General features: G+C 43.4%; 1 protein-coding gene across 3 annotated transcripts in view; it reads right to left on the bottom strand.

Annotated features, from left to right (window-relative positions):
* MYO7B (myosin VIIB) overlaps positions 1-22220 on the bottom strand; it is a 390666-nt gene that overhangs the window by 21548 nt on the left and 346898 nt on the right. For all 3 annotated transcript variants that reach the window (XM_030215810.1, XM_030215809.1, XM_030215811.1), the window contains 3 exons: positions 13290-13403; positions 7033-7120; positions 6695-6801 (listed from right to left, as the gene is read on the bottom strand). In XM_030215810.1, the coding sequence (XP_030071670.1) occupies positions 6695-6801; positions 7033-7120; positions 13290-13403 (309 nt within the window). The remainder of the gene's footprint in view (positions 1-6694; positions 6802-7032; positions 7121-13289; positions 13404-22220) is intronic.

Here is a 22220-nt window from a genome sequence, read left to right as displayed (position 1 = left end):
AATCTTCTAAGTATATGCTCCTAAATTTACAAGTGTAATCTATTCTGGAGCATAGATTAGGCTCGTAATTTAGGAGCATAAATTTAGATGGGGAAGTTTAGGAGCATAATTTATAAATTTAGGAGTATAAATTTTAGGAGCATAACCTTTATAGAATAAGTCCTATAGCCAATTACTTGCTCACAGATTTTATATTGAATAGTACCTTTGCTTGACAGCTGATAGAAACTGGATACTGCATCTTTATTTCTACTACAAGTCAATTTCTTTTTGTGATTTATAAGTAACAGTCTTTCCAGTTTAAACCAGAGTGACGCAAGCTAGATGTGGGCAGCCCCATTTTAGATAGGATGTAGAAGTCAGAAATTAGACGATAGGACATCTCAAGTTTCATTAGTATTTTAGAACAGAATCTGCTGATACAGAGACTGTTCTAAAATATAGGAGAAATAGATGTTTATATGCCAAGAGGGAGCAGCATAAACATATATTTTCGAAAAAAAAACCCCCATTGAAGATTTCAACATGTTGAAAACCAGCCATTAACAATTTTCTGCTGGCACATACATGTTTATCTTTGCCATTTTAGAAAAATAAACATGTATTTTCCCAGCGCTGTCACAGAGACTGGGTTTTCTTGCCAGTTTGTAATTGGGGGGGGGGGGGGGGCAGGGAATCACTGGGGGATTAAGGGGGCAACTTCCCCTATTCCCTCTAGTGGAGTACTGTTTGATGCCCCTAGGCCATGGGTGAGGTGGCTCGCAAGCAGCGTTATTCTCGTAACCCATGATTCAGCAACCTGTGGTACTGGGAGCTCAAAGGTAGCTGAATCCGGAGGTAAATCAAGTTGTGGGAAAAGGCGATCTTTTACCGCACTTGAGGAATTCCCCCTTTAGTCCCCTTCTGAAATAGGGAATAGTAAATGAAATGACGGCAGATAAAGACCTGAACAGTCCATCCAGTGTGCCTAACAAGATAAACAAAATTTAGTTACTGCATTAAGGAGCAAAACGTGTGTGTCATACTTGCATTAGGAAGCCATGTGTGAACATTAGCACAGGGCTCTAATTCAAGCTTACACTATTATTATTATTATTTATTGCATTTGTATCCCACATTTTCCCACCTTTTTGCGGGCTCAGTGTGGCTTACAATATATTATGAATAATGGAAATACAATTTGTTACAACTTGGTTATGGATTACATTGTGAAGAGTTATGCGAGACAATCAAAGTATCGTTAAGGAATATAACAATGGAACAAAACCGTGAAACATTGGAAAGAGACTACGGGAAGCTAAAAGGGCAATGTTAAGACATGAAGACATATGGTATACATATTTCTGTGAATAAAGGTATGGGTGAATAGGTAAAGGTATGGATAGAAGTTCAGAAGTGGATGTATTGATGCATTAATGAACAGTTAGTGTGTTTTGGTGGTGTTATGTGTTTTGGTTCTTTCCATAAATTTGTTCAAAAAGATGGGCCCCTCAGAAGATAAGCTCTTTGGGTTAAAGACTAATTGAACCTTTAAAAAATGCTATGAATTGCATTTGGGCTAAATTTGGAAGTGCAATCTAGAAATATAAAATTATTATGACTACTGTTTATGCACTAAATATAAGTCTCTTCGGCTAATTGTTAATTTAACCACTAGTGGGAGTCCAGAAATTATATCCTCACATATTACCAATGACTCCCTCTCCTCTGTTCATCTATCAACCACATATATTCATCCAATCATTAGAATATTCTTGTAGTCCTCTCCTTCTCTGCCCATATCCAGCACACAGCCAAGACCTGTTGCTTCTTTCTCTACAACATCAGCAAAATTCTCCCCTTCCTCTCTGAACACACTACCCGAACTCTCATCCACGCTCTCATTACCTCTCGCCTTGACTACTGCAACCTACTCCTCACTGGCCTCCCACTTAACCATCTATCCCCCTTCAATCCGTTCAGAACTCGGCTGCGCGTCTTATCTTCTGCCAAAACCGATATGCTCATATCACCCCCCTCCTCAAGTCACTTCACTGGCTTCCGAACAGGTACCGCATACAATTCAAGCTTCTCCTACTAACCTACAAATGCTCTCAATCTGCAGCCCCTCACTACCTCTCTACCCTCATCTCCCCTTACGCCCCTACCCGTAACCTCCTATCACAGGGCAAATCCCTCTTCTCAGTACCCTTCTCCACCACCGCCAACTCCAGGCTCCGCCCTTTCTGCCTCGCCTCACCCTAAGCCTGGAATAAACTCCCCAAGCCCATACGCCAAGCACCCTCCCTATCCATCTTCAAATCCTTACTCAAAGCCCACCTCTTCAATGTCGCTTTTGGAACCTAACCATTGTACCTCTACCCAGGTAATCTAGACTGTTCCAATTTTTGACTGTCTGCACTCCTTGTCCTTCTTGTCCTTTAGATTGTAAGCTCCTTTGAGCAGGGACTGTCCTTCTTTGATTTTTGTACAGCGCTGCGTAACCCTGGTAGCGCTCTAGAAATGTTAAATAGTAGTAGTAGTAGTAGGAACCTCAGCTGTGCATATTACCAACTCAACTTTATGGCAATAGAACTTGCACACAACTCTTCATCGGCTCACCATGATGCCACATTTTTTATATATATATATTTTTCTTCTTTTACGAGGGAATAACCCTTAAATCAGTTGCTTATTTAAGTAGAGCTGGCGCTAAGATGGCAAAAGGGGTCAGTCCTTGAGACAGCCTGGGGAAGGGCGAAATGTGCATTTCGGACGCTAACAACAACCAACCCCTGGGTCCAATTTTTTGAAATAAGATGAGTATTCAAATATAGAGTTAAAAGAATTTATATAAAAGAACCCAGTTGGTTTATTATCCGGAGTCGATGCTGCGCCAGGACCTCCTCGGGTCGCATGAAAATCCTAACCCACTTCGGGCGTTTCCACTGTCGACCTCCATAGCGAAGCGTTACTGTTTCCGGGTCTTGGAGGGGTCGTGCCAGCAGGGGGACTCAAAGTCGCTCCCTCTCCACTGAGATTTGGTGATAAAGCCTTGCTGTTCCCCGAAGCAGGAACTGATATCCCCGACGTTATGACCCCGAATCTCTCCAAAGTACGCTGAGAAGTGATGGGAACCCCAGCCGTGTTCGAGGAGGACAACATCACAGCTTTGCCTTTTCTCTTCCCCATTCTCTGGGGAGCGCGCTGACTTCTTCAGGTATTCTGGTGTAAAACAGGAACTCAACTAATGTACGTCCTCCCTCGACAGCTACATAGTGATGAAACTCCTCTTCAGCAACACCGGCTGGGATTTCAATAGCCTGTTCATCTGACACGTTTGCAACAGCTGCATCTGTTTCTTCCCTCTCCAGATCCCTAACAAAGCTTGCCCACTTGTAGCAGTTCACAATGGTTGCCTGTGTAACATGATTCCAGGCTTCTTTCTGCATATGTAGGGAATCCAACAGTGATAGATTACGAGCCAGTTCAACAGCACATTTATCCATAACGCTCATCAGACGACGTAGCACAAGAGCCCAATAATGTTGTTTGAAATTGGCTATTATGCCCTGATCCATAGGTTGGATCAGAGAGGTAGTGTTTGGTGGCAGGAAGACCACCTCGACGTAGGACAGCCTGACATCATCACTGTGTGCAGCACAATTATCACAAAGTAACAAAATCTGATGCTTTTGTGCCTGCATTCTAGTGTCTAACTTCTTTAGCCACTGCTTTCAAATTTCCCCAGTCATCCATGAATTTGCGTTAGCCTCGTATGACATAGGAAGTCGCTTAACATTCTTGAAGCAACGGGGCTGTTTGCTTTTTCCAATGATGAGGGGTTCCAACTTCTCACACCCATCCATATTGCAGTAGAGGAGGATCGTCAGTCGGTCCTTTGACGTTTTACTTCCTGTAGTTTCGGCTTGTTTGAATGCAAGTGTTCCATCAGGAATCGCTCGCCAGTAGAGACTGTTTTCATCAGCATTGAAAATCTCACGAGGTGCAAACTCCAAGATGGTAGGAAGAACTGAAACAACCCAATTTTCAGCACCAAAGTCATCAGCGTCTTGTTTTTCACCATGCTGTTTCTTGAATTTTATGCTGTTCCTCTCCTTTCATCTTTCCAACCATCCAACAGTGACTTTGAATTCAGTTAGTCCAAGACTTTCAGCTAGCTTTCTCCATAAGCAGTGGACCACTGACAGGAAACTGTCTGTTCCTGACTTGAGAAAACCACCGAAGAAGAGCATCTTCTACCTCCTCAGTTTTTCCTGCCCGTTTTCGTTTACGGTGTGGATTTGTACTGTTTTGCCAGTCTTCCAGAAGCTGGTCTTTCTGCTTCAAGATATGTGAAATTGGACTGGGATTGACACCATATTCTTTAGCAACAGATGCTTGACTTTGTTTTCTAATTTTTTGAGAACTTCTATTTGTTCAGCCAGTGTTAAAGTCTTACAGTGACGCGGCGACGATGACGACTCCAGTGTACACTCTAAGAACATTCTTTTGCTTCTTCTGCCTGTGGCAGTTAACCAACGAGATTTCAAATTTACCACCCCTTTGTCACACGCCAATCGGCTTCCATATTCCGTGCGTGCGCTTATGCGGAGTCTTTCCTGCAGAGGAGCGGTCTTAAACCCGCAGGAGGTGGTGGAGAGGAAAACGGTAACGGAATTCAAACATGCATGGGATAAACATAAAGGAATCCTCCTCAGAAGGAAGGGATCCCCAGAAGCTTAGCCAGCGGTGGGAGGTGGGGATAGTGCTGGGCAGACTTATACGGTCTGTGCCAGAGCCGGTGGTCGGAGGCAGGGCAGGTGGTTGGGAGGTGTGGATAGTGCTGGGCAGACTTATACGGTCTGTGCCCTGAAAAAGACAGGTACAAATCAAGTTAAGGTATACACAAAAAATGTTGGGCAGAGTGGGTGGACCGTGCAGATCTTTTTCTGCTGTCATCTACTATGTTACTATGTTATAAGCAAATCTTGCACTTATCAGTGGTGCGCTAAACCGAAGTTTGTCCCCATAGAAATCGATGGCGCCAAAAATGGGACCGAATTACGGCATGCAGTTAAACAGAGCATGCGCTTATCCGACGTGCACTTAAATGGAGTGCACTGTATATGCACAATTATAGAATATGCAGACTATGTGAGTAAATTTAGGCATGGGCATTTGTACCATGTTTTCATTGGTGCATACATTAGTTCCTAAATGTATGTGCGACTCCTGCACATAAGCACTATTCTATAAACCATGCCTAACTTTAAGCGTGGCTTATAGAATAGCACTTTTTTGTAGCCAATTTTTTTTAGCTGCCATATATAGAATCTAGCCCAATATATTGAAATCTTTTGCTCAGAGGAAAATTAAAGACTGGGTATAAATCTGGACAGAGAGGCAGAAAAAAAATTGAAGAAAACAAAGAAAAAGGAGAGAGGAAAATGACAAATAGACAGGAAACCTTGGCAAGAGAGTTACAAGAAGACGAAGGAAAGCCGAAACAAGAGACTGGGGCCAACACAATTAGAAAAAGTAAATGACCAGACAACAAAGGTAGAGAAAATAATTTACCCCCTATTTACTAAGCTGTGCTAGCAGCTGCCATGCAACAATGTCGACAGCCCATTCAAAGTGAAAGGGCTGTGTCAGCATTAGTGCACAACAGGAGCTAGTGAAGCTTAGTAAATAGGGGGGAGGGGGGGTTAGGGGGGTTATTTTTAATTTAGGGTAAAGTAACATGGTAGCTGTGATAATAAAGGTTAATAAATGCAAAAAACCCCACAAAATATAAAATAAGGTGATACCTTTATATTGGAATATTTTTAATACATCTTTGACTAGCCTTCAGAGACTAACACTTGCTTCCTCAGGTCAGGAGAGGGTACCATAACAGCAGTATACTGTTCTGACCTGAGAGAGGTGGTTTTGGCCTCTGAAAGTGAATTGAAAAAGGTATTAGGCTAGTCCAATAAAAATGCATCATCTTTTTTTCCATTTTCAAGTGCCTGAACTGAGCATATGCAGGAGGGCTGGCATCAGAGGCTGAAGCACACTGCCAACTGCTGCATTGCTCAAACAGCATGGTAGGGGGCTCATGTAGTGGACCTCTTCAGCTAGCAGGGCTTGGACATCTTCGCCAGCAGTTCAACCAGTGCCACAATTTTGGAGTGGGCTTAAGCTCAAAGTGGGGAGGGGAGAGAGGGCTGAGGCTCCCTCGCGGGAACAGATGCTAGATCGAGGGTGTAATAGAGTGAACTGAAACACTCCCTCTTACCCATCCCTGCTGTCACTGGTGTAAATAAAATATTTTCTGGAATGGCCGTGGGATTGAGGTGTGCCAGGGGGTGGAGCCATGAAGTAGAGTGGGCGAGGCCAAGGCAGAGTGGGATGGGGCTGGGGACATGTTCTAATATCTCCCTCTCAAAAATCGGGATCCCTAGGCAGTTCTGCTTTGGTTTGACCCAGTATGACAATTCTTGTATTCTTATGTAAAGCTGTGGCTCCCAAACCTGATCATGAAGGCACTCCAGCCAGTCAGATTTTCAGGATATCCACAATGAATATTCTTGAGAGATATTTGCATGCAGTGGAGGCAGTGCATGCAAATCTCTCTCATGAATATTCATTGTGGACATCCTGAAAACCTGACTGGCTGGGGTGCCTCCAGGACCAGGTTTGGGAACCACTGATGTAAAGTGTTACAAACCTGGTGATAGTGGAAAATGCTATCAGCCTTCAGGTCTTTCCCAGGAAGTACATTCATCCAGAGCTTCCTCATGAAAAACAGCTGGTAACTGATGGATACAGGCATTCCTGTAAGAACAAGGCAGATGTATAAGCATCTCAAAAAACAGATAAGTATAACCGATGTATGAGACTGCAGTACCCCATGAAATCCAATTAATAATGAAGAAAGAGATTTCTGAAACACCTCACCCAGGCTAGCAGCTTAGTATTACCTTCTCCCTCAACCCACAATGATTAAGAATGATAGATGCATGCTGAGACCAGTGTATCTATATTACTGGAGAATCTGGTTCTCACCATCCTTCATAGGTTTATTGCGCCTGGTCCAATCATAGAGATGTCTCAAAGAGTCAAAGAAATACTCATTGTTATTTTGGCTGAGCACCTAGAAGAAAGAAAACATATTGAAGGTGTTAAACGGGATCTTAGCAAAGCTGTCAATGAGCTTCTGTTTGATCCAATCCCACTTTCTTAAATCAAATCTGTAAGCATTCTAGGATTGTAGACTTGTCTTTTATACTACAAGTGCCAGGATACTTTTGATGGGAGTCTAAAAAATAAAAACCTAAATGTGTGTTTGATAGGTTAGAGTTAAAGCTAATCTACACACACTAAATATAACATAGTAGCACAGTAGACGGCAGCAAATAAGGACCTAATGGTCCATCCAGTCTGCCTAACAGTCACATTCATTATCAATTCATGATTAAACTGACAATGAATATGGTATAAAATAAGCATTCTTGATCCTGATCTTTCTTTGCTATTTTCAGGACATAGATCATAGAAGTCCACCCAGCACTGGCCTTATGTCCCAACTATTGGAGTTGCCATCAAAGTCCATCCCAGCCTATGCTGATCTGTCTTACCATATATAGGACAGAGACAGTAGTGGTCTGCTTAGCACTGGCCTTACATTCCAACCACTGGAGTTGCTATCAAAGCCCACTCTAGCTCATCCTGATCTGTCTTGCCATATACAGGATACTGACCATAAAGGTCTGCCCAGCACTGACCTCACAGCTGGAGCTGCCATTGAAGCACCACTAAACAGATCAACAAACCATGAGGTCATTTAATTTTTTTTTATACCATTGTCTTTCTAATTAGGGAACCTCTGTGTTTATCCCATATCTTTTAAAATTCCATCACTGTTTTTGCCTCTATCTCCTCCCCCAAGAGGGCATTCTAGTCCAAGAGTACTGATAGAATTGATAAATGAACTTGCAGAACTATTGTTAGTAATATGTAATTTATCTTTAAAATCAAGCATGGTACCAGAAGATTGGAGGGTGGCCAAAGTAACGCCAATTTTAAAAAAAGGTTCCAGAGGTGATCCAGGAAATTATAGACCGGTAAGCCTGACGTCGGGCAAAATGGTAGAGACTATTATAGAGAACAAAATTACAGAGCAAAAGCATGGATTAATAAGACAAAGCCAACATGTATTTAGTGAAGGGAAATCTTGCCTCACCAATCTATTAAATTTCTTTGAAGGGAGGTGGTGGAGATGAAAACGGTAACGGAATTCAAACATGCGTGGGATAAACATAAAGGAATCCTGTTCAGAAGAAATGGATCCTCAGGAGCTTAGCCGAGATTGGATAACAGAGCCGGTAGTGGGAGGCGGGGCTGGTGGTTGGGAGGCAGGGATAGTGCTGGGCAGACTTGTACGGTCTGTGCCCTGAAAAAGACAGGTACAAATCAAGGTAAGGTATACACAAAAAAGTGGCACATTTCTTGGGCAGACTGGATGGCCCGTGCAGGTCTTTTTCTGCCGTCATATACTATGTTACTATATGGGTGAGCTGGTCGATATTGTGTATCTGGATTTTCAAAAGGCATTTGACAAAGTACGTCATGAAACACTCCAGAGGAAACTGGAGAGTCATGGGAGACGGCATCCAAATGGCAGATGATGCATGTGGGAAAGAGGAACCCGAACTATAGATACGTCAGGTAAGGTTCCACATTAGGAGTCACCGACTATGAAAGGGATCTAGGTGTCATTGTTGATGATACGTTGAAATCCTCTGCTCAGTGTGTGGTGGTGGCGGCTAAGAAAGCAAATAGAATGTTAGGTATTATTAGGAAAGGAATGGAAAACAAAAATGAAGATGTTATAATGCCTTTGTAGCGCACCTCGAATACTGTGTTCAGCTCTGGTCACCGTATCTCAAAACAGACATGGGGGAATTAGAAAAGGTACAAAGAAGGGCGACGAAGAGGATGGGATGAGTTCCCTATGAGGAAAGTCTAAAGAGGCTAGGGCTTTTCAGCTTGGAGAAGAGAGGGCTGAGGGGAGATATGATAGAGGTCTATAAAGTAACTAGTAAAAAAGGCCCGTTTCTGACACAAATGAAATGGGCACTAGCAAGATTTTCCTCGGCTCCCCTGCAGCCACCCATGTCCAGCGACCCCCCTCTTCCCCTGCGCCCACTGCAGCCACCCATGTCCAGCGAACCTCCTCTCTCCCCTGCCCCCCCTGCAGCCACCCATGTCCAGCGACCCCCTGCCCCCCCTGCAGCCACCCATGTCCAGCGACCCTCCTGTCTCCCCTGCCCCCCCTCCAGCCACCCATGTCCAGCGACTCTCCTCTGGACATGGATCAGCTGTGAGGCATGTTTTTTTTCCCCCCGGGTTTTGAAGTTGACATCATAATGGCTACGGTGATGTCAGCCTGATCTACGGAGCCTAGCAGACCAACTTGGAATGAGCCACGGTCCCAGGCAAGTCAGAACGTTGGAGAATTATTATATAGGATGAGTGTGGAATGGAACAGGTAGACATGAATCGATTGTTTACTCTTTCCAAAAATACTAGGACTAGGGGGCATACAATGAAACTACAAAGTAGTCAATTTAAAATGAATCGGAGAAAATATTCCTTCAGTCAATGTGTAATTAAAATCTGGAATTTGTTGCCACAGGATGTAGTAAAAGCAGTTAGCTTAGCGAGGTTTAAAAAAGGTATGGATATCTTCCTAAAAGAAAGGTCCATAAGCCATTATTAAAATGGACTTGGGGAAAATCCACTGCTTATTTCTAGGATACATAAATAGACAAAAAAGGAGAGCTGGTTGACACAACAGAATAAAGAGGCGTCTCATACGGTCACATAGACACTTGTGCGTGTCTGGCTTGTATTGGGCCAATCTGTTCGTGACGGGATGTAATCATGGACTGCCCCCAACCACCTGTGATGCACAGAAATTGCGTTTTGTGAATTACCTTATAAACAATACTAGGTGAATATACTTAAATATTTTGTTGTGATTATCACTCTTTTTAAGTGTGATTTTTTCTTCTGTGCATTCACGGGGTTTAAAGTCTTCTATTTAAAAAAACTTATAATACTGTTGTAGTCCAACAAGGCAATATAAGGACAAGTATATATTCAACTTATCTCTTTATCTTTGGAAGCTACGAGTTGCTGTGTTGCCTTCACTCAGGCAATTATTCTATCACTCGCGCTTCACTTATAGAAACTTGTAGAAGCTTGATCAGATCTCCAAAAACAGTGCCCGCAGCATAAAACGTATTGTACTGTTTTGGGATCTTGCCAGGTAGCTGTGATCTGGATTGGCCACTGTTGGAAACAAGATGCATTCTGGGCTTGATGGACCTTCAGTCTGTCCCAGTATGGCAATACAAAAAGTATTACAGGACAATTTGGTTAAATTTTCTCTGTTTTCTGAAGACACTTGTCAGTCAGGTTACTGCAGTAGAGCAACAAAGTTTATAATGTGACTCACAGTTGAAATCTGTTCACTCCACTGTGGCAGCCAGGGCACAAAATCTGAAATTTTTAAACTTCCCAGTGACTCACTATTTATCTCCAATAGAACTGCTTAAAATGTACTTGAAAGATATATTGCAATTGCCTAATTTCGATGTTTTTAATGTGTTAATGCATATTACTTACCTAGAAGTAAAGAGAATAGGAAAAAGGGAGGAATTGATGTATTAAATACTTCTGATAGTTTAGATGTATCTCATTTTTTGGAGTCTTCACAAAATGTTATTACTAAGCATGCACCTTTATTGGTTAATTTACAATGAAGAACAGAAATTGCTACTTCTGAAAGCTCATTTTGCTATGAAAAGTGTTATTTTGTGGACAGGCTATTATGTTATTTCCAGATTTCTCTCATGCTATACAGTTAAGAACCTTTCTTTAGCTTAAGTCTAAAGTGATTGCAATTGGTGCTACCTTCATTCTTAAGTTTCCTCGTAAATGTAAGAGTATGAGAGTAATTACTATGGGGTCGATATTCAGACCGCGGGAGTTAGCCAAGCTGCCTTCTGTGGTTGGCGCTGAGCCCAGATATTCAATGCTGGGCTGTTTCTGGTGACTGGCATAGAATATCCAGTTTGGTTTTGGCCAGTTTAAACTTAACCGGCCAAGCCAATATTCAGCGCAGGCCAGTTAAGTTTGAACCAGCCAAAGATAGACTTGCTATTTTGGCGGCCCAATTTGGTTGCCAAACTTAGCAGGCGATGTGCTGAATCTCCTACTGAATATTCCTGGATAGTCAATTAAGTGACATTTAACCAGCCAAGAGCTGTCCCTGGCTGGTTGAATAGAGCTGAGTATCAGGAGATATGCTTTTTTGGACCCTTTACAGCTTGAGACTTTTTTGGTTGGGAAGCCAATCAAGGGAGTTGTGAATGGTGATTGATCTTGCTTAGAATGTTATTTCTGCTGGTGAGGATAGTTAAAAAGTTCTAGGATAATTACTTTAATTTCTGTGCTGTGGTATTTTAATTTTTTCTCTTTAAGTTAAACTTCCTTCAACTGGTAGGATGTTCCCCAAGATGTGGGCTTGATTAAATGGTTGTGTCTTTTTGTTATATTGGCTTTATTATATATTTTTTCCTACCTTTTTTCCTTGTAATTATATTAAAATTAAACAAAAAAGATAGATAAGGGTAAATTGAGGGCTTGAGATGGGAAAGGAAAGGAGGAAAAGAAGAGAGAAATGAAGTGGTGTAAAGTGAACAGGGAGGAGGGTAAAAGGTATGAAGGGACAGGAAGAGAAACAAAAGGGAGGGGCAGAAAAGGGAAATCAAACAAGGTGGGAAGGGGAAAGTGTGAAGGAAGGTGGAGAATATTTTATGAAAATATCTGTCTAGCTACCAGCAAGAGTTGAAGGCTGCAAATTGCAAAAAAAAAAAAAGTTTCAAGAACCCCTGTAAAACTGTTTAAATTATGTAGGAATTAGAGGCTGAGCACTTAAAGAAGGGTAAGCTTAAAAAAAAAATAAGTTACAAAATACAAGTTCAATTTCAGATAAATTCAGGTATAGTTTACAGAAATTCATAGAAACACCTCATTGGCATGTTCTGCTCAAGTACATTTGTTGATTTTTCCAACAAAAGCTATGAAATACTAAAGCAAACAAATTTCAGGATTATCTGAACAGACTATGAGAAAGACTGAGAAAACATGGGACAACATTCCCTAGTCCCTCATGACTAGGGGAAATCCCTCAGCCATCATATTGCACAGGCCTTAAGATGGTCCATTAAGGTGGGCCAGTGACAGGAAGAGGAAGCTGGGCCAAGTTCAGTGCAGTCCCCCTCCTCTCTTGCCTCCTAACTGGTCCCAAGACCACTGACTACTGTCCTCTTGCTCTCCTTGCAGCCACACCCATGACCAGTACTAGCAATTTCCTCATGTTAAAGACAAGATGAGGGACGAAGAGGGAAGGAGTGGAAATCCATGGAGGAAAGATATGGTGAGAAAAGGATTAAAGATGGAAAAGGATTAAAGATGTGTAGGCAGGGAGTGTAAGTCTATATAGTGCCAAATTTGGAGAAGAGGGTGAAGGAGGCAAGGAGAGAATGGATATCTATGTATCTAGAGGAGAGAGGTATGGAGATGCTGTTTTTTTCTGAGGGAAAGTTGTGTTAGCAACCCTCACCCAGGAAGGGTTCCCACAGTTTTGTGAAGAGAGAGTGAGTTAGACACGCAGTGCTGGTAGTTAGAATCAGAGTACAGGGTAGTCAGGGGAGAAAGCAGAAGGGAAGGGGTGAGAGAAGGAGAGAGAGAAAAAGTATATATGTATGTGTGGTGCTATACTAATGCACTAAATAATGGCAAAAAGAGACCAAATACACCCATCTAATCTGCCCAGTTACACTTCTTCCATTTCAGATAGGTAGGGACATAAATTTCAAGTCTTAACCAAACATCAGCTTCCCCCTTCCCCTTGCCCCCAGGTAGGTTATTTTTCCTGACCTTCAACTCTTTTCAATCATTGCCCACCGTATCAGTCCTAAGCATGCTCTGAATCTGCCAAAGTACTAGCTTCTACCATCTCCACTGTTAGGCCATTTTAGGCCTAGTCATCTTCCTTTGCTCTGTTTTTCATTATCACACCAGGCTCTGTTCCAGGCTAAATATAGACATATTACATAACAATTGACGATCACAGCACACGAGGATGGGAGCAGACATATTATCTAGATTTAGGGACTTCACATTCCACCAAGGGTTCTGTGGTTTCAGGACAAAATGGTGCACCAGGGATGCAAGACCCTGAGAGATACCTTATCGATGATCTTCACAAAGAGACTGAATCCTTCCCAGGAGCTGAGTTGAAGTTTGTTGGCAATGTTCTGGCATAGATCCTTCACTTTTGTGTGCATCCCTACCTCGAACACCTAAAAATTAAATTTTTAATTTTAATTTTATTTGAAAATGATTTATAACCTGCCTATCATAAAATTTTGGACCATGAATAATTTAACATTCAACAATAAAGACTGTACACACAAATAAAACATAAAAAGTTAAACAATAAATAACAACATACTGACAATACACTAAGGGGTCCTTTTACAAAGGCACACTAGCATTTTTTGTTTGAGCTAAACATTACGGACACCCATATTGGGCGTCTCTAGCATTTAATGCATGCTTATTTTTAGCATGTGCTAAAAACACTAGAGCGCCTTTGTAAAAGACCCCTAAAACATTTAAAATTCTTATACGGCATATGACAAGTCTGAAAAAGACTGGGAACCTTTTTGAAGTATTTGAACAATGAAGCATTATCTGGTGGGGTGAGAGGTGGGGAAGAGAAGGGAGGGGCTGAATTATCAACAAACAGGAACCAAGAGTTTTGACTGGTTTCTATTGGCAGTCTGTAATTGTTAGGGATTTGAATGACATTGTAAAAGCCTGTCAAAGAACTGATATTATACAGTTTTCTGTTTAAAAATAAAATTAAAACACTTAAAATTTAATTCTGACATGTAAATCTGCTTAACCATCAAGTTCAAGGCAGAGAACAATCACATATTATGAGCAGGTACTTTCTCTGTCCCTAGAGGGCTTACAATCTAAGGGGTCATTTTACTAAGCCACGGTAAAACGTGGCTTGCGATAGTGTAGGCGTGAGTTTTGGGCGCGTGCAGAAATATTTTTCAGCGCATGTACCAAAAATGCCTTTTTGTTTGCCGAAAATGGACGTGCAGCAAAATCAAAATTGCCGTGCAACCATTTTGGGTGTTTGACCTTACCGCCTGCCATAGACCTAGTGGTAAGGAATCTGCATGGTAAGGACCTATGCGTATCAGATGCCACTTGGCGCTCGTCCGCTACGCTCGTCTGAAAATACAACATATTTTTCAGACATGCATAGCGGACGCACACCAAAAAATGAAATTACCGCAAAAGGCACACGGTAGTCGGGCGGTAAGCCAGTTTTAGTGCGCGTTGGGCGCGTGTAGAGCCTACCGCAGCTTAGTAAAAGGGGCCCTAAGTTTTTGTACCTGAATCAATGGAGGGTTAAGTGACTTGCGCAATGTCACAAGGAGCTACAGTGGGAATCATAAGAACATAAGAGTAGCCATACTGGGTCAGACCAATGGTCCATCTAGCCCAGTATCTTGTTTCCAGCAGTGGCCAATCTAGGTCACAAGTACCTGGCAGAAACCCAAATCATGGCAACATTCCATGCTACAAATCCAAGGGCAAGCAGTTACTTTCCCATGTCTGTCTCATTAGCAGACTATGGACTTTTCCTCCAGGAACTTGTCCAAACCTTTTTTAAACCCAGATAAGCTAACTGCTGTTACCACATCCTCCGGCAAAGAGTTCCAGAGCTTACCTATTTGTTGAGTGAAAAAATATTTCCTCCTATTTATTTTAAAAGTATTTCCATGTAACTTCATTGAGTGTCCCCTAGTCTTTGTATTTTTGGAATGAGAAAAAATTATTTACTTCTACTCGTTCTACACCACTCAGGATTTTATGTTTCAACAATTTTTATTGATGACCATCAAGTACAGTATTCATGGAATCGAAGAGTTGTTATATCAACAGTATAATAAACAGATACTTTCCAACTTGAAAAACCACCATCAACTTTTATAATAACATGTCCCCTTCCCTCCCCTCCCTCCCAGTCTAGAAATGTCATCACCTACACAGAGTTTGCTACTGATAATAGTTCATTGCTTATTCCCAAATATCTGTGTCCCGGGTTCCGTCCCAGGTAGCTGCTGCAACATTCAGTACTGGGCCTGGCTGCCAGCCAGCTGGGCGTAATTGAAGCCACCAATTCAATTGGAGGTCTGAATATGGTAGCCTGGTGGCCATTCCCATATCACCGTTGCCTTAACAATCAACTATAAGTGTAGCAACCGGTCAGCAAAAGTAACATACAACAATGCTCCCCAACTACAGAACTATCCCTATTAGGGGTGTGAACTTGAAAATCAAAATTACAACCGATATTGTTATTCCACGGTAGCGTATTCAAAATGTTACTCCGCGCCCTTGGTGAAATGTCTTCTAGAAACCCCCCCCCCCCACACTGCAAGGAACTTCCGTTGCCTTCCTGGTGACAAACCTGCCCCTCTAGCCTCCCAGGTTAGCAGTTCATGTAGCCTGTTCCTCCAATGCCAGAAAGAAGGTGGGCAATCCTGAGTCCAATAGGAGAGGATGCATTTCTTCCCTAATAAACATGCCTTCCTAAGGAACATACTCTCCCCCCTTGTTGTTCCCAACCACAGGCTGGGTGCGCCAAATATTGCTCTTTCAAAAGTGATCTTGATTCTTCGCCCTAACATTGTACTCAGATAACGTTCAATCTTTGTCCAAAATAGAGAAATCATCCTGCATTGCCAAATGCCATGAAAAAGGTTTGCCTCTATCCGCTTACACTTTCTACAATATTGTTGATCTACTACTCCGGCACGAAAAGCTTGTCGCTGAGAAAAATAGGCTCTGTGGATAGTTCGGAAGTGACACTCCTGCAGCTCCGCCCCATACACCACATTCGTAGTGTTCCATAGCGCTGCAAGTGCTAGGGTTGCCGATATATTTTTTCCGGATTCTATACTCCACCTATTCGCGACCTCCGTCACATCCCTTGTCAGCGCTTGCCTGCCCAGCCTATCATAAAACCAAGAGACCGATATCTGGCCTGCCGCATCACCCTCAAGTAGCTCTCGGAAGTGCCTCCCAAACTGTGGGCGTAAGCTACCATTGGGCAGGGATTTTACATAATGGGCCAACTGCCCATATGCAAACCACGTGGATGCCCCCTGCCCGCATTTCGCAGAGAACACCCTATATGACATTAACGTCCCCTCCTCTGTTATTACGCTGTCCAATAAATTCACACCTTGTGAGGACTTCCGGTGGAGGCATGGAGCGGTGAAGACGTGAGACAGAACTGCTCCGGGGCGCATATTTAAATCGGCGCTCGTAGAAACGAACTCCCACCCAAAAACTGAAGCAAATACTAGCACAGACACTCAACACATAAATTGGCTGGAAGTGGCGGCTGAGGAGGCGCGGATGGCAGCGAAAGCGGCTCGAAAAGATCCTAAAGAAAAAGCCCGCGCCGCGGAGAACAAAATGGCGGACAGGGCCGCGCCAGCATCGCCGTCGCCAGGCACATCATGGGCTGCAGAAATCACGGAAGAGGTGAGGGCAGCGGTGGAACAAGCGGTGGGTAATAAATTGCAATTAATATTAGACAAACTAGAAGGGCTGACTGAGAGGCACACGCAACTGTTTACCGAGCTTCAGGAAGTGCAGCGCAGAGTCGGGATAGCGGAGGAGGATATCCAAAAGGTCTCAGAGGAGCACCCGAGAATGCGGGCACGCCTGGCAGAGGTGGAGGCAAAGCTCGACGATCTCGAAAATCGTTCGAGACGGAACAATTTGCGCCTCGTGGGGCTGCCTGAAACCCTGCCTGAGCGGAATCTCTGTATATTCTTAGAAAAATGGCTGCCGACGGCACTTAACAATGAGGAGTTGACAACAGCATTAAGGGTGGAGAGAGCGCATAGACTTGGCCAGAGGAGAGAGGATACAGGCAGGCCTCGAGTGGTGATCCTGAGGATCTTAAATTATGCCCATAAAATGCTCATCTTACAAGAGCTGCGTGCAGGCAAGCAACTGGAATACAAAAGCAAAAAAATCCTCTGTTTCCAAGATTATTCAACTGCAGTGTCCACAGCAAGAAAGGGCTTTGCACCGCTATGCACCAAACTTGTTGGGCTTAAATACAGATTCAGCCTTCTATATCCAGCTAAGCTCAAACTGCTGGAAAATGGTCAAGCAGTCTACTTCGAGAAAGTGGAGGAGGCAACTAAATATGTAGACCGGATGCTAGCCAAAGAGCGCGAGGGATGAGGCAAAAAGGAAGCTTTCTGAAGGAAAGAAGAGAAAACAATGAACATTGGTCACAGGTTAAAAAACCTCAGTGGAGATGGTTTGGTTTTATACAAACGCGCAGTAAAGTCATGTTTGGACTCTATGACTGTTGGTATACAAGTGAAGCAGGTAGCCAGTTATGAGGAAGACTGGCTGGCTTGTATCGGGAGAAAAGCAGTTGTATACTTTGGTTGTTTGAATTTTTTGAAAGTTTATGGTTGGCTCAGTTGCTGGAAGCATCAAGGACACTTGGCATGGCAGATAATTACTGTCAGAGCGAAGAAGGAGGAACAGCGGTCATGAAGGATGCAGACAGTGATTGTTTGAATCTCCACTGGGGAGATATTGTGCGTCAAGTGTAAGCAAAGCGGAAAAATGTGATTGTTTGGGCTAACAGGCATGGTCTTTTGAGGACTACAGCTGGCCAAATGAAAACTGGCACAGTGCAGGGCTGGCACAGCTATGAGTCTGAAGAGAACTGAAGGTATTCGCGAAGGATATGTGCAGAAGAGACTTTTCCGTTTACCTAGTTTTAAATATCAGAAACTTGATGAGAAATAAGCCTTGGTGACGGAATGGGTGGGTGGGGATAATCACAGATACGTGAGGCGCCCTAGCCTTGGAAATCAGGAAGTTCTGCCAATAGGCAAGGGACGACAGATGGTGGGTATAGAGGGTGAAGGGGATATGGGGGGGAGGGAGGGAGGATGGGAGGGAGGGGGAAGGGAAGGGGGGAGGAAACCCTTGTATGCATGGAATTGGAAGGAGAGAAGTGTGAAAGAGAATTTCGAGGTGGCCCAAAGAAGCAGGAAGGAGGAGAGGGCGGAGGCTGGGACGCTCTCTCTATGTGTAAGAAAGAAGAGTGTATGTAAAGCTTTGCAAGTAAGACACAAAACTGAGAGAGGTGTGACATGACAACATTGCAATGCATAACATGGAATGTGGGGGGCATTCACTCGCCGATTAAGAGGCAAAAAATCCTGAAAATGCTGAATGATAAAAAAGTGTCCATAGCGTTCTTGCAGGAAACACATCTTACAAGGGATGAGCATAAGAAGTTGAAAACCTGGTGGGTGGGAGAGATGTATGATGCACCAGCAGTCGGGAAAAAGGGGGGAGTGGTGATATTGATAAGGAAAAACTTGAATGTAGAGGTTAAGAAGGTGGTGGCTGATAGAGGAGGGAGATATGTTATGGCTTCGGTGGTGGTGGAGAGACAGCCACTTCTGCTATGCAACATATATGCACCCAATACCTATGATAAGAAGTTTGTCACTCAAATCACACGCACAATCCATAGTCTGGGTGATATACCTTTAATGGTAGGAGGAGACTTGAATGATGTATTGGACCCGACTTGGGATAGGTCTCAACCAACTGGGAGGGATTTGGCCAGAAAGGAGAGAGGTAATTCCAGAATCTGTGACATGTTAGAACTGGTAGATGCATGGAGAATATTACACCCGGTAGACAAAGATTTTACGCATCTTTCCAGGGCACACCAAACGTTATCTAGAATAGACTATATATGGATTTCTAGAGAGTTACTAACAAAAGTGGAGGAGGCACAGATAGGTCCCATAACGATTTCTGACCACGCATGGGTGAGAGTTCAAATTAAAGTAGGAGAGGGAGGATATCAACTAGGATCTTGGAGGTTTCCAACGTATCTTTACCGTGACCCCCAGTTCTTGCCCTTCCTGGTGGAGAAATGGAGAGATTATAGCAACAACAATGAAAAACATAAGATCGATCCAGTACTCTATTGGGAAGCGGGGAAGGCGGTCCTAAGGGGGGATATAATATCCTATCTAGCATTTAAAAAACGGGCTAGGAATAGGGAGGTGATGAGGCTGGAAAGACAGGTAGTAGCGCTGCGGAAGAAATATGGGGTACACCATGAACTAAGATTTAAAAGACAGTTATTGGAGACGCAACAGGCCCTTAATGAACTTTTGCATGAGCAAGCGCAAAAAACAAACATATATTATAAATACAAGCTGTATAGGTTTGCTAATAAAAGTGGTAGACTACTAGCTCGAATCGCTCATAGGCGCTTTAGTGCCAAAAAAATACTTGTAATGGAGGATAGAACGGGTATACGGGTAAATACAGATGAAAGTATAGTTAAAATACTAGGGGACTTTTTCGGCAGACTATACGCAAAACAAAAAGACCTAGTGAGACCTAGCGAGACTTATCTTCATAGTGTGGATCTGCCACAGATTTCAGAAGAGGATGCAGAGGTACTAAATGCTCCTATTACAGAAGAGGAGGTAGTTCTGGTAATTAAAGGGAGCAAATTAGGGAAGGCACCGGGGCCGGATGGCTTGAGGAATGAATTTTACAAGCTTCTAAATAGTGAGATCAGTCCTGTATTGACCGAGGTATTTAATGATAACATACAACAAGGACAGTTGCCTAGGCACCTAAATAGAGCGCAAATCAGTGTATTGCCAAAACCAGGTAAACCAACTGATAAACCAGACTCGTATAGACCAATATCGTTGCTGAACACTGAATTAAAACTTTTAGCAAAGATATTGGCAAACCGGCTAGCCAGATGTATACCATCACTAATTATAGACTCACAAGTGGGGTTCACATGTGGGAGGGTCATAGCTAAGAATATGCGTAGAATATGGGTTGCCTTGGAAAAAATAAGAAATGATAGGAGCAAAGCCCTGCTAATTAGTTTCGACGCCGAAAAGGCGTTCGACCGAGTTGATTGGACTTATTTGTTTGCAGTGTTGGAGGCCTATGGGATCAGGGGCTCATTTGCGAGGGCAGTAAGAACTTTGTATACAAATCCGCAGGCTCAGATATTTGCTAATGGGCTACGGTCTGACTGGTTCCCAATAAAGAGAGGCACGAGACAAGGATGTCCACTGTCGCCTCTACTTTTCATATTGGCATTGGACCCTCTTCTCAGAGAAATCCAGTCCAATGCTGACATTAAGGGAGTCCAGATACGTGATTATAGTTTTAAAACAGCAGCCTTCGCGGATGATCTACTGGTATTAATCACTGATCCAAACCGATCTTTGCCACATCTTATGGAAAGTTTAAAGGAGTACGGGGACTATTCGGGATTCAGATTGAATTACCTGAAGTCTGAAGCACTAGCTAGTCATGCAGAACTCGAGAGAGAGTGGGGAGATAGATTCCCGATAAGGTGGGCAAGGGGATCCTTTAGGTATCTGGGAATACAGCTCCCTATGGACATCAGACAAATTTATGACTTGAATGTCGCTAAATTACTAAAGGATACTCAGGAGCAATTAGCCCGTTGGGCTGGGCTACCTGTGTCCCTTATGGGCAGGATACAATTATTTCGTATGATACTTTTCCCGCGATGGCTTTATGTACTACAAGCGCTACCGTTACGCCTGGGAAGGCGAGAGCTGGTAGCTTTGCGAAAACTAGTAGTGAAGTATTGCTGGGCTGGTAGAAAACCTAGGATGAAGTGGCAATATCTACTAGGAAAGTGGAGGCAGGGAGGGTTAGGCATTCCAGACATGAGGATTTATAATCAGGCATGTTTGTTGAGGCATCTGAGAGATTGGATCCTTGATACAAACACCTACACGGATGTGAATCTAGAGAGGGCATACTTCTATCCTTGGCACCTGAATTACCTACTTCATGTTAGAAGGAAAGGGCAACTGCCGGAAAAAGTTAAAGATAGTATGTTGCTGGGACCGCTATGGCACGTGTGGCGGGAACTGGTACAAAGGTGGGGTCAGGATCCAACGGTTAGCAGACTATTACCTCTTGTTGGGAATAAGGATTTTACACCGGGCAGTGATAATGCAGTGTTTCGGGCGCTTCAAGGTCAAGGGGTGGAACTATTGGGAAGCTTCCTCAGAGACGATAATACTGTGATACCCATAGTTGACTTCCAACGTAAGTGCTCAGGGGGACCATTGGGGATATTGGCTTATCATCAGCTTGCCCATTACATACTTAGCATCCCAAAGGAAGGATTAACTCATAGCTTCGAGACTAAGCTGAGGGAGTTTTTGGAAGGGGATGCGTTGGGGCAGGTCTCTGTATCTTGGTTTGTTAGAGAGCTGGAGAAAGGGCTACCACGGAGGAGGGTAATTGAGGTGGCGATGAAGTGGGGAACTGAAATTCATAGGAATATCTCTGAACACCACTTACAACAATCATTGAGGGGCATGCAGAAGGTAATATATAGTGCAGAGTTGCAAGAGTGCCATTATAGAATGATACATAGGGCATACCTCTCTCCCAGAAGGGCATTTCATGCACGGGTGGCAGAAACGGATGGATGCCTAAAATGTGGACAGGACGGCGCAAATTTATCGCACTGTATATGGCAATGTGTGACCATAAAGGCATTCTGGAGGAGAATAGGCCAATTTGTAAGGGAGGTTACCGGATGCCCAGTCCAAATTACGTTTGAAAGAATGCTGCTCAGTGTGCCTGAACAATGGGGAGTAGGGACACAGGGAGAAAGACTGTTTCTGAGCAAATCCTGTATAGTGGGGAAAAAGTGTATTATGAATCACTGGATACTAGACACCCCCCCTTCTTACTGGTACTGGCGAAATAAAATGCATCAATTAATGTTATGGGAAGCGAGAGGGGCGAGAGTAACACCAAAAAGACAGGCACGGTTTTTGACAGTGTGGGGACAGTACATAAATTTGATTTCACCGAAGGCAAGAAGTCAAGTGCTTAATGGGCTTCCATGGGGAAATGGAGAAGATAGGTCGAGATAAGGAGGAACCATGCAACAAGGGGGGGGGGGGGGTTGGGAGGGAGGAATGGGAGAAGCG

The sequence above is a fragment of the Microcaecilia unicolor genome, chromosome 10 (genome assembly GCF_901765095.1).
Source record: "Microcaecilia unicolor chromosome 10, aMicUni1.1, whole genome shotgun sequence".
NCBI classification, from domain to species: Eukaryota; Metazoa; Chordata; class Amphibia; order Gymnophiona; family Siphonopidae; genus Microcaecilia; species Microcaecilia unicolor.
This window is presented reverse-complemented; position numbering and strand designations above follow the sequence as displayed.